The 12591-nt window shown below is 37.8% G+C and overlaps 1 protein-coding gene across 4 annotated transcripts in view; it reads left to right on the forward strand.

Moving 5' to 3' along the window:
* Positions 1–234: 234 nt before the first annotated feature.
* KIFAP3 (kinesin associated protein 3) overlaps positions 235–12591 on the forward strand; it is a 156591-nt gene continuing 144234 nt past the window's right edge. For 2 of the 4 annotated variants that reach the window (XM_025390910.1, XM_025390903.1), the window contains exon 1: positions 9231–9527. Coding sequence is in view for 3 of the 4 variants with exons in the window: in XM_025390903.1 (XP_025246688.1) it covers positions 9496–9527 (32 nt within the window). In the remaining variant the exon portion in view is untranslated. Of the gene's footprint in view, positions 408–9183; positions 9528–12591 lie in introns of those variants that run through there. The other 2 variants (XM_025390897.1, XM_025390898.1) reach the window with 2 other exon arrangements.

The following is a 12591-nucleotide window of genomic DNA, read 5'->3' on the forward strand; positions in this document are numbered from 1 at the left end:
ATACTTAATAACACATTCATTTGACTGTATGTCTTTAAGGTTCATCAGTTTGCATGACTATTTTCTCAAAGTGTTATTCAGACTCTAAGAGAATCTGGTGAAAGAAAAAAAGCACAGGAATTCATTATTCATTATCCTAGCGGGCCACGCCCCACTCCTGATCCTAGGAGCAACCCAATGATGTCATAGTTATTGTCTTATGTCATACTAGTTGAAACAGTGGTTACCACCACCAGGAAGAGAATTATTTTAAAGGGTCCTTTTAACTGAAATCTCCTTTGAATTAAGATGTGCTACATGAGCTCAAACTAATTAGAAAGGTGGCAGAAAATGGCATTAATAGCCAGTGGATATGGGCTCCTTGGGCCCCACTGGCCATTTGATGGCATCCCAAAGGCAATCACAAGGTAAGAAAGATTTTCTATGTACTGTTGGAGCAAATCAGGATTGAAATTTATAAACAACATATTTGGAGTATTTTTAAAATGTAATTCTTACCCCTCTGTTTTTTGTTGCTGTGTGGATAAAATATAGAGCAATGAATGTTGCTGAAAGTAATAAATCTCAGCATATGACTTTTTTAATATTAAAATTCTTCAATGGGTCCTCATGTCTGCAGGAAATATTCAAATACCATGTTCTTGTATACCAGGTTCTCCATGATCTTGCCCCTGCTGTCTTTTCCCAACTTATTTTTCATGCTGTTCCACCCAAACCTAATTCTGTCTCAAACTACATACAGGTACCTAACTGTACCATGATATTTCATGATTTTGTGTCCTTGTATGTACTATTGCCTTTCCCTATAATATCTATGTTATGCTCTCTGCTAAGCAAAATTTTATTCAGCCTTTGTGAGTCCTACTCTGAGTCTCTATCCTCCAAGATAAGTGGATTACTCCCTTTTGTGCCAACATCCTACTCATGTCATGCTGCTATTATGAAAGCATTAATATAGTCAATAATTGTTTATATACCTAGTGACTAGTTCATGTGCTCCTTGAAGGCAGTAACTGTATTTGATATAGCAGCAGTTGCCATTTATTTAGTACCATGTGCCATGCACTGTGATTGGAAATCCATGATTTTATGCCTTTTTAATTCCTCTTATTGGAGAGCATAGAGGTATAAACAAATAATGCTCATAAAGTAGAGTATATGCAGTAGAACAGAGAAGGCACTCTACTACATCTGAAGCTTACGAAAAGGCTTCTAGGAAAAAGACTTTTGCTTGATGGAACAAACTGTGGTATTAACAAAAGGCTTCCCAATGCAACCCAGACTGACTCCTGTATCTCTAAAGCCCTCTGAAACCATCTTTAGCATGTTGGTGTATCAATGGGATTATTTGTATTTAAATGATTCTGTCATTGGTGTTAGGCATCTTTGTACTCTTTCTCTCCTGGCAAATTATAAAATTGTGAGGCAGCACTTTTCTCAGTACTTCTAAACACCCCACTGTGGTTAGTATTCAAAATACAGTTAACAAATTTAAGAATAAAGTTGAAATAATAATAACATCATCGTTTTCATGTAACTTTAAAATTTATAAGATTCTAACAAAATATCAACTCTTCGTATCCTTGCAATAATCTTTGGCAATATGGGTATTTATCCCAATTTTTCTAAATGAAGTACACACAGAGTGCTTAAGTGACTTATCCAGAGTCATATAATTAATAAGGGATAAGTGGGTGGGTAGTCATATGATTAATAAATGGTAGGTGGTAATTAATAAATGGTAGGTAGGTAATAAATTAAGTTTGCAAACACCTGATTCAGCTAATATCAATTACTCCCCTTAATGTGATAAATACACTGGTATAAATTTAGGTATGCTATCTCATTTAACATTACAATAACTCTAGGATATAAAGACTATTACCCTTATTTTATAGATGAGAAAATTGAAACTTACAGAGTTTAACTTGCCCAAGGTCAAAAGTAAGTAAGTGGTAGAACAGGCACAGTAATCAAGTTCTTACCTCAGAAGAATTCAGGTTCTTAGACACTACACCATACAAGAATGGGATTCCAAGTGCTGAATGAGATTGGTTTCTTCACTCGGCAATTTATAATCCATTTGGGAGGTGAGAACAAAATAGAAATGCAAAATTAACACACACAAAATTACTAACTGATGATGGCTTCTGGGATCTCTATCTCTAGAATTCTCTAATTTTGGTAATGAATTTCTTTTATTTATCCTGGTTGGGGTTCGTGTCTTTGATTAACTCAGGATGTTTTCCAGTCTTAAATATTGGCTTGTCTCTAGTCTCTCTATTCTTTTTTTCCAGCAGTCACATTAAAAGCATATGGATCCTTACATGTTATCCTTCCCATTTCTTAACCTCTTTTTTAAGAAGTGGTTTTCTCTATCACACTGTGTTGTATTATTTCCTCTTATTATTTACAAATTTTCTCTTCAACTGTGTTTATTTTATTTTAGTTATTTATTATTATTATTATTATTATTATTATTATTATTATTATTTTTGAGACAGAGTCTCACTCTGTTGCCCAGGCTGGAGTGCAGTGGCATGATCTCGGCTCACTGCAACCTCTGCCTCCTGGGTTCAGGCGATTCTCGTGCTTCAGCCTCCCAAGTAGCTGGGATTACAGGCATGCGCCACCATGCCTGGCTAATTTTTGTATTTTTAGTAGAGATGGGGGTTTCACTATGTTGGCTAGGCTAGTTTCAAACTCCTGACCTCAAGTGATCCTCCCACCTTGGCCCCCAAAGTGCTGGCATTACAGGTGTAAACCACCGTGCCCAGCCAACTGTTTAATATGCTGTTTAATCCACCCATTTGGCTTACTACTTTTTTCCTTGCTCATTGTATTTTTTTAAAACAATCCCACTGAGAAATAATTTATATACAACAAAGTGGATGTATAATTTATTTTGATACACAATTTAAAAAATTTACATGCAATAAAATGAATGCAAGTGCCGGGCGCGGTGGCTCAAGCCTGTAATCCCAGCACTTTGGGAGGCCGAGACGGGCGGATCACGAGGTCAGGAGATCGAGACCATCCTGGCTAACACGGTGAAACCCCGTCTCTATTAAGAAATACAAAAAAAAAAAAAAAAAAAACTAGCCGGGCTAGGTGGCGGGCGCCTATAGTCTCAGCTACTCGGGAGGCTGAGGCCGGAGAATGGCGTGAACCCGGGAGGCGGAGCTTGCAGTGAGCTGAGATCCGGCCACTGCACTCCAGCCTGGGTGACAGAGCGAGACTCCGTCTCAAAAAAAAAAAAAAAAAAAAAAAGAATGCAAGTATACGTCTTGATGAGTTTTAATAATTGTATTCACATGGGTAACCATTACCCTAAAGTTTCCTCCAGCCTAGCTGCAGTCTATCCACCCTCTATCACTAGCGCAAGGCAACCAGTTATCTGCTTTCTGTCATAGTAGATCAGGGTTTGTTTTTTTTCTATTCAAGAATTTCTTATAAATGGAATCAAACCATATGGTCCTTTCATCATATGAGTTTTAAGATTTACTCATGTTGCATATATCAATAGTTTTGGTTTTTCTTAATGCTAAGTAGTATCCATTGTGTGAATATCCCACAATTTGTATCAATTGACATGTTAATAGACATTTGGGTTGTTTCAAGTTTTCTGTAATTATTAATAAAGCTACCATGAACATTTGCAAGCAATTGTTGTGGACATATGTTTTCACTTTTCTTGGGTAGATACATAGGAGTGGAATTGCTGGTTGTATTGTAAATACGCACTTAACTGTTGAAGAAACTATAAAACTGTCTTCCAAAAGGTTGTACCATTTTGCATTCTCACAAGTATTAGAACTCCAGTAGCTCCACATTCTTACCACCACTTGGTATTGTCCGACAATTTAATATTCATCATTATGGTAGTAGGTATTGTGGCAGGTAAAATAATGCTCCCACCCCTCTCACCATCCCCTTCCCCTCTCTCCACCCAAAAAAGTGCTCACATCCCATCTCTGGAACCTGTAAATACATTATCTACATGGCAAAAGGAACTTGATAGATGTGATTAAAGTTAAGGACCTACTTTAACATGGGGAGATTATCCTGAATTCTCCAGTGGGGTCCACATGCATCCCTAAAAGTGGAAAACTTTTCCTGACTGTGGTCACAGAGAGATGTGATAAGAGAAGAAGGACCTGTGAGATGGCAATAATGAAAAGGACTTGGGCCACTGCTGCTGGCTTTGAAGATGGAGGAAAGAGGCCATCGGTGAAGGAATGTGGATGGCCTGTAACAGCTGAAAATGGCAAGGAACTGATTCTCTTCTAGAGCATCCAGAAAAAAATAAATCCTTCTTGGTATCTTGATTTTAACTCAGTGAGATTCATTGCAGACTTCTGATCTACAGAACTGTACTATAATAAATTTGTGTTTTAAGCCACTAAGTTTGTTGCCATTTGTTGTTGCAGCAACAGAAAACTAATACAGGTGTATAATAGTGTATTTCACTGTGGTTAAATTTCTGTTTCCATGATGACTAATGACATTGAGTCACCATGTGCTTATTAGCTAGCCATGCTATCTCCTTTTATGACATTTTTGTGAATCAATTGCTCATTTTTAGCTAGGTTGTTTAGATATTTTGTTGGCTTGTAATAGTTCTCTTTATATCATGAATACAATTACTTTGTCATATAGATTTACAGCAAATACTTTCAGTCTGTGACTTACCATTTCATTTCTTAATGGTGTCTTTCCAAGGGAAGTTTTAAATTTTGGTGATAGACCTTCCTTCTCTTAAGTTTTCTAAATTATTTTATGATTAATGCAAAATGATAGCACTGATATAGTTCTAAATGTATGTAAAGGAAATTTTAAAGAAAATTTTATTAAAAATGGAAGAGAGTAAACTGACTTAAAGGGAGATGCAGTTTCTACACTTCATTCAATCCAGTGAAATGTAGATTTCTTCAATTCCCACCTATGAGTGAGAACATGCAGTGTTTGGTTTTCTGTTCTTGCGATAGTTTGCTGAGAATGATGGTTTCCAGTTGTATCCACGTCCCTACAAAGGACACAAACTCATTCTTTTTTATGGCTGCATAGTATTCCATGGTGTATATGGGCCACATTTTCTTAATCCAGTCTGTCATTGATGGACATTTGGGTTCGTTCCAAGTCTTTGCTATTGTCTTGTCACCATCTCAATAAATACAATTCAAGATATTGGCTTATTTCATTTAAGTCATTAAATTTATTAGTATAAAGTTCATAATTTTCAAATTATCATTTTTATACCAGTAGAATCTGAATGATGTCCCTTCTTTCATTTCAGATATTAGTAATTTTTCCTATCTTTATCTACTTACCTGTTGATATCTCTGTGCTCAGTTTATCAGTCTGGCAAAAATATAAATTAAAAATGATAAAAAATTTGAAGAGAATTCAAAAATTGTATAGAAACGGTAATTAAACATGTGAAAATATGTTCATACCATTAATAATCAGGGAAATGCAATTAAAATCAAGTGAGATAACCCTGCACGCTTATTACAATGATGAGAGTAAACAGACAAATTAAAAAACCCCAAAATACCAAGTGCTGGAAAGGATTTGGCTAAATCTGAACTTATACATTGTTGGTAGAAATGCAGAATGGCAGTCACTTTGGAAAACAGTTTGGCGGTTTTGTACAGAGTCATTCATATATTTACCATACAACTAAGTAAGCGTATTCTTAGATAATTGAACAGGAGTAAAGAAAACTAATTAACACAAAAATCTGTATGTAAATTTTTTTAGTAGCTTTACTCATAGTTGCCAAAAGCTAGAAGCAACTCAAATGTCTTTCTACTAGCGAATGAATAAACTGTGGTACAGTCATACCATGGAATAGTACCTAACAATAAAAAAAAAAAAGTACTGAAAAACAACATAGATTGTCTTCAAATGCATTGCGCTAAATGAAAGAAACTAGATTCAAAAGGTTACAGCTCCTATGATTACATTTAGATGACATTCTGGAAAAGGTAAAATTATAGGAACAGAAAACAGATCAGTATTTACCAGAGCCTGGGGTTGTGGGGATAAGACAACTCCAGAGGAATGCAAGGGAATTTTGGAGGATGACAGAACTGCTCTATATTTTGATTATGTGGGTAATTATGTGACTTATGAGTTTGTCAAAACTTAGAGAACTGTAGGCCAAGAAGAATGCATTTTAGTGTATATAAATTATGGTACAATTTAAATAAAGCATCATGCTGTATTTAATATTCTACAATTTTTCACTCAGTATCGTGTTTCTAATATTCAACAGTGACATATGTAAAGTTCAAGTTAATCAACGTTCTCTGCTGCATATTATTGTGTTGTGTGAATATTTCAAATGTATTCATTCATTCTCCTGCAAAAGTATTTCATTATTGTTTTTCCATTTTTCATTTTCTACTAGTTCAATATTTCTCCAATGATACTGGAAGAAATATTGAAGTATAGAACTAGGAGTAGAATTGCTCTGGACCTTCACGGTGAGTGTTACAGCTCTTAAAGATGGTGTGTCCAGAGTTTGTTCCTTCAGATGTTCAGATGTGTCCAGAGTTTCTGCCTTCCAGTGGGTTTGTGGTCCTGCTGACTTCAGGAGTGAAGCCGTGGACCTTCGCGGCAAGTGTTACAGCTCTTTAAAGGTGGTGCAGACCCAAAGAGTGAGCAGCAGCAAGATTTATTGTGAAGAGCGAAAGAACAAAGCTTCCACAGCATGGAAGCAGATCCAAGCAGGTTGCCGCTGCTGGCTCTGGTGGCCAGGTTTTAGTTGCTTATTTGGCCCCACCCACGTCCTGCTGATTGGTCCATTTTACTGAGTGCTGATTGGTGCATTTACAATCCTTTAGCTAGACACAGAGCGCTGATCGGTGTATTTTTACAGAGTGCTGATTGGTGCGTTTACAATCCTTTAGCTAGACACAGAGTGCTGATTGGTGCATTTACAATCCTCTAGCTAGACAGAAAAGTTCTCCAAGTCCCCATCCAACCCAGATGTCCAGCTGGCTTCGCCTGTCACTGATGATGCTGTTTGCTTGTCTGTTTAAAATGCTGACAGCCAGATCTCCTCATTGTAAAGTAACATTTCTTTCCCTTTAGAATTATCAAGAAATATGTGGGGTAAAACTTTGCCTCACTTTAAATTATTTTAAAGTAAATTGATAGGGCTTATTTGAATCCATTGTTTATTGGGGCTTGCAAAACAGTAACTATCATTATTTTTCTCCATTCCTACCAGGTATTTTTCTGTTAAGAAGAGCTTTTCCTTGTCAAAAGGAGGTGAAATCTGGTTTATTTCCAAAAGAATTAGATTAAGTGTTTCTTTCTTTTAATTACCAGTTTTCAGAGTGAAGATCTGATGTAGTAGTTGCCTCCAATGGAAGTGGGGTTCTTTTTTCCCTGTTTTTCTATGTTGTTGAGTATCATTATGGATTTCATTTTTTTATTTATTTAATATGTTAAATCAATCCCAGTAATTCCATTTGATACCCAAATTGCCTCAAATTCACCAGTGTCCTTTTTATATAATCTTATTAGTCTTTTTCTATGTCCTTACTGTCAAGCATAAAATGTTCCAGGCTCATCTTGTACTTTTCCTGCCATAGACAGCTTATCTAGTTCAGTCCCAGTTTCAGTTATCTATTTATTGCTCTGGTTTCCATTTCCAGCCATCTCTTTTCCTTCTGGCCTCTGGGCATTTTCTCTAGGCTTTTGTTGTTGCTGTTGTTTTTTTCAAGCTCAGATTTGCATTTTTTCAAGCTCAGGTTTGCATTTTTTCAACACCAAATATTTATTCAGTGACAACTATAGGCTGAATACAAAAGTGAACAAAATAAATTCTCTGAGCTCAAGGAGACGACTTACATTCCAAAAATCCTTGTTATATTATCTATGCATTTTAATGTATATTTTTGTCTTTCAATTTTAGGTATTATGAAGGTTTTAAAGTAATCTAGCCTGCTATATTACCGTTAAAGTTGTCATAAATGATAATTTGTAAAATTTTACATCATTTTGCAGAATTAATATTTAGAAAAACAAACAATAGGAAGTCCAGTGAGGAAGGACTTGCAGTACTCTAGGTATAAAGTGGTTAGACTATTGGTAGAAGTAAGAATGGAGAAAAAAACTGGACTACCTGAATATCTTGAAGGAAGAAAAGATAGAATTTTGTAACACTTTAGTAAGAGGGCATGATACAGAGGAAAGAGTTAAAATTAGCTTCAAATTTTCTTCCCTGGCAGAATAAAGAATGACTATAACATCTACAAAAATAGTGTTGTAGCTGGTGTGAATGGGTGGGAAGATAAAAATATATTTTGTTGGGTAAGGACTGAATTTCTATATTTAATATACCATGCAGTGCCTTAACATGGTGTTTTACACATAACGGATAATCAATAATTGCATCAACGTACTGCATTTGAAAAAAGCAGCAGAGCAACTACATGCACGTCTCAAGGCAATTGAGAAAACAGGACTAGAAGACAGTGAATAAGTGACAAGATTATAGGTGAGGAGGGGGAGTGGAGATGCTTTCTTTGCATCCCTAGAACTTGGTTTGGTGTTTGGCACACAGCCAGCCCTCAATTCACATTTATCAAATAAATGAACCTAAATCATTTGCATAGACGTAATAGCTGAACTCATGGGAATAGATCTTAAACCAGAGAACATTCAGTTATAAAAGAACCCTTCTTTCCTATGCCCTGCACTGCTCACAATTGCCTGCCTCAGAAGAAGCAATTCTAAACATACCTTGAGTTAGGGATAATTGGTGGAGTTGGAATTTCAGGAACTGTTTCTTGTTGTTGTTGTTTGTTTGTTTTGGTTGGGGAGAGGTGTATTCTAGATCTAAGACATCAAAGTGACAGACTTGCCACCTTCAAGGTAGATATTAATTATATACATTTTGTACACGGGTCAGATTATCTCCACAAATTAGAGCTTGTAAGTGCCGTCAGTGCAATCCAGGCCCCCAAATAGAAACCTCCCTTATTAGCTAGGACTGGACTGCTCTGTGGCATTGGATAACAGGTTCTCGGATTCCCCTCCGTCCTTTCAAGCTGACCTGACAGCCCTTTCTATTCCCATCCTCAAGGGGGCGGTGACTACGGAGCCACTCCTTATTCACGGACGCTCAAATGCGCACCAAAACTTCCCTGCTCCGCTCCCCGGTGCGTCAAACTCGGAGGCCAGCGCCTCACACTGAGCCTGCGCATATAAATGGTGCAGAGCAAGCGCATGCGTCCTGACGGCCCGGCATAGGCGACTCTGGGCGGGTCTGGGCCGCTCCAGTGTTTTGGGGCCCAGGAGCTGTGGGAGGAGCTGGAGGCTTCACCGTGGTAACCAAAGCGCCGCTGCTGCCCCGCCTTGCAGGCCTCAGGACTGTCATCGCCTCTGGGTGTGAGGGTACTTTGGTCACCGTCCCCGGAAATAGCCGCGCCTGCCTCTCAGACACCCCATCCTCCCCACGCCGCTGCCGCTGCCGCCATGCAAGGGGAGGACGCCAGATACCTCAAAAGGTGACGACTCCCCAAGGCTCTGCCCTACCCTCCTTGCCAGGGCCCTGAAGATGGTCTTGGGTTGGCTGTGAGATGTCACTGGGCAACGCTAGTTTAGAAGAGGGGATGGGAAGCAGGGAGAGAAGTCACCGAAAGGAGAGGGAAAAGGTGAAGCGGGGAAAAAAAGAGAGTTCTGGGGGGGTTTCAAGGTCCTCTGACCTGATTTGGCGGAGCCCTGACAGCCTTGAAAGATGGCTTCTTCGCTGCATCACCTTATTCCAGGAGGAGAGGGAGGTAGGGCAAAGTAAACCGCGTCTGTCTGTGTTTTTTTTCCCCCTCTTCCCAGACTCTCCATTTTCCCATAATAGATAAAGCCCATGAGAGCCTGGGAATGAAATCTGGTGCATCCGCCCTCGGGCCTCAGTTTGGGGTTCACTGCCATGGGGTTTTGAAATGATGAAGGAGAAGGAAGTCGTGGATTCTACCTTTTGGAAGGCTGGATTGAGATGTTGATTTCTAGTCTCTTTCTGCTTTCCTCATCCATGTCATCCATTTGACTGCCATATATACAACATAATTTTTGTAGGACATTTCGTAATTATCAAGAGGTTTGTTCAGAAGCTTGATGACAATAAAATAGACCATCATTTCTTTTAAATATTTATAGTATCAATTACTCAAAAAATTGTAGTCTGTTGGGATTATTTGGCTGCTGGCAAATACTCAGATCATTCCTGATTGGAAAAAAAAAAGATACCTCCCACTGGACCAAGAGTAAGCAGTGATCAAATAGAAAAAAATTTTAATTCAGTACTGATTCAGTAAATACCCTGGAAAAGTCACATGTATTCCTTCCTTTGGGCACAGTTTCCTCATCTGAAAATGGGACAGGTGTTAACTTCTGAGAGATACGAGGACGAAAGATGAAAATACTTTTAAAAAATGAAACATGAGGCCGGGCGCGGTGGCTCAAGCCTGTAATCCCAGCACTTTGGGAGGCCGAGACGGGCGGATCACGAGGTCAGGAGAATGAGACCATCCTGGCTAACGCGGTGAAACCCCGTCTCTACTAAAAAATACAAAAAACTAGCCGGGCGCGGTGGCCGGCGCCTGTAGTCCCAGCTACTCGGGAGGCTGAGGCAGGAGAATGGCGTAAACCCGGGAGGCGGAGCTTGCAGTGAGCTGAAATCCGGCCACTGCACTCCAGCCTGGGCGACAGAGCGAGACTCCGTCTCAAAAAAAAAAAAAAAAAAAAGAAACATGAATGTAAGGTGGTGGTATTATTTGAAGTCATAATACACTTGTACTGAATATTTTTATTCTGGCTTGGCTGAGCTCTCATCATCACAGAAAGATCTTCCAAGTGTTAGTAGACTCATAAAAGGGATTCAAACAGTTTTTTAATAAATAATCAACTATATTGTCCTTGCAAGACAGGCATGTATTGCCTGTCTTTATCATTTTATATAAATATATCTGAAACTGGCAAATAGCCAGACTTTATAAGTAAAAATTTTTAAATGAATATATAAGCTTACATCAGTGTTTATTTCCTCACTGAATTTTACTTAACGTTGGTTTTTAAAATACCTTTGTTAAAAATTTTGTGACACAAGAAAATAAATTGTCTTTTAACTTTAAATTCAAAATTGTTCTGGAACAAAGAGCCGCTGTTATACCATTAGCTGATTTTCATGTAATATATTTGTGTCAGAGGTAGTTATTCTTAACATTATGGTACTAGTATGGACACTCAGGCATACTGTGACTTATAATTCTCAACCCATTGTTTGCTTTTAAACACATACTATCTAGAGTTCCAAAATTAAAACTGAGCCAGTCAATGAAATGTTTGAAGTAAAATGAGATTAGAATCTGGAATGGTTGAAAAATGCATTTCTTAATTTCATCTAATTTTTACTATAAATAAGAAAAAGTTTGAATCGTCTGCTTTCAGACTAGAAATATATAGGAGACATGTATTCATACAGGCCTGATGGAAAATATTTATGATGTCCAATAGAACCTTCCATTTTAATTATTGTTTTTTGACCATGATTACATATATTCTTTAACAATATTTTTACTTTTATATTTTGTTTTTCACAAGACAGCAGATAGCAGTATATTTTCCGTCCCTTCCTACCTGAATAATTCCATATTCTGGTCTTACAAAAATAATTTTTTTTGGATCCCTATGTGTTTTGGTGTTTGATTCTTACATGCCCTTCCCTTTATCTGGAACTTGTCCTGTTCTTTGCCCAGTTAATTCCTCATCTTTCGTGTTTTGATATAAATACTACTTTTTCCAGAAGGCTTTCCTGAACTTCCTTTTCCCCCCTCACAATCCAGGTCAGGTATACCTGTTAGGGTCTCATGATACTTAATACCTTGTTTTTCTCTAATCTTACTATTTTATTTTTCCTTCCGGTTTATAAACTTCATAAAGGTAAGGTGCTATGTCTATCTTACTTCCCATTGTGTCCCCAGCACTCAGCAAGGTGCCTGAAACATAGATTATTAAGTAAAGTCAGAGTAAGACTAGAAAGAAATGTGGGCCAAATCATATGGGGCTTATGAGCTTTAGTAAAGAGTTGAGAGTTTATTATGAGTGCATTGGGGAACTACTGAAGTATATTAAAAGTGAACAACATTTGTTCATTCATTCAATAGTTGAGATTCTACTATGTAAAAGTCATTGAGCCAAGTGATAAAACATATTTGGCAAATTAAACAAGTATATTCCCTGCCTTCATGGCATTTACACTCTAGCAAGTAATACAGACTTTAAAACATACTGATATTTATTGTATTTATACATGCTATATGAAAAAAAGTATGTGGGCTTTTGTGTCAAGCTTTTCTCACATAGTATATCAAGGTCCATCTGTGTTGTAGCATGTATCAGTACTTCATTCCTTTATATAGTTGCATAATATTTGCTGTGGTTTGGATATAGTTTGTTTCCACCAACGCTCATGTTAGAACTTGGTCCCGCAGTGTGGCAGTGTTGGGAGTTGGAGCCTGGGAGGTGTTTCAATTTTTGGGGTGGATCCCTCATGAATGGCTTGGTGATGTTCTTGCC

Source organism: Theropithecus gelada, chromosome 1, assembly GCF_003255815.1.
Source record: "Theropithecus gelada isolate Dixy chromosome 1, Tgel_1.0, whole genome shotgun sequence".
In the NCBI taxonomy this organism is placed as follows: Eukaryota; Metazoa; Chordata; class Mammalia; order Primates; family Cercopithecidae; genus Theropithecus; species Theropithecus gelada.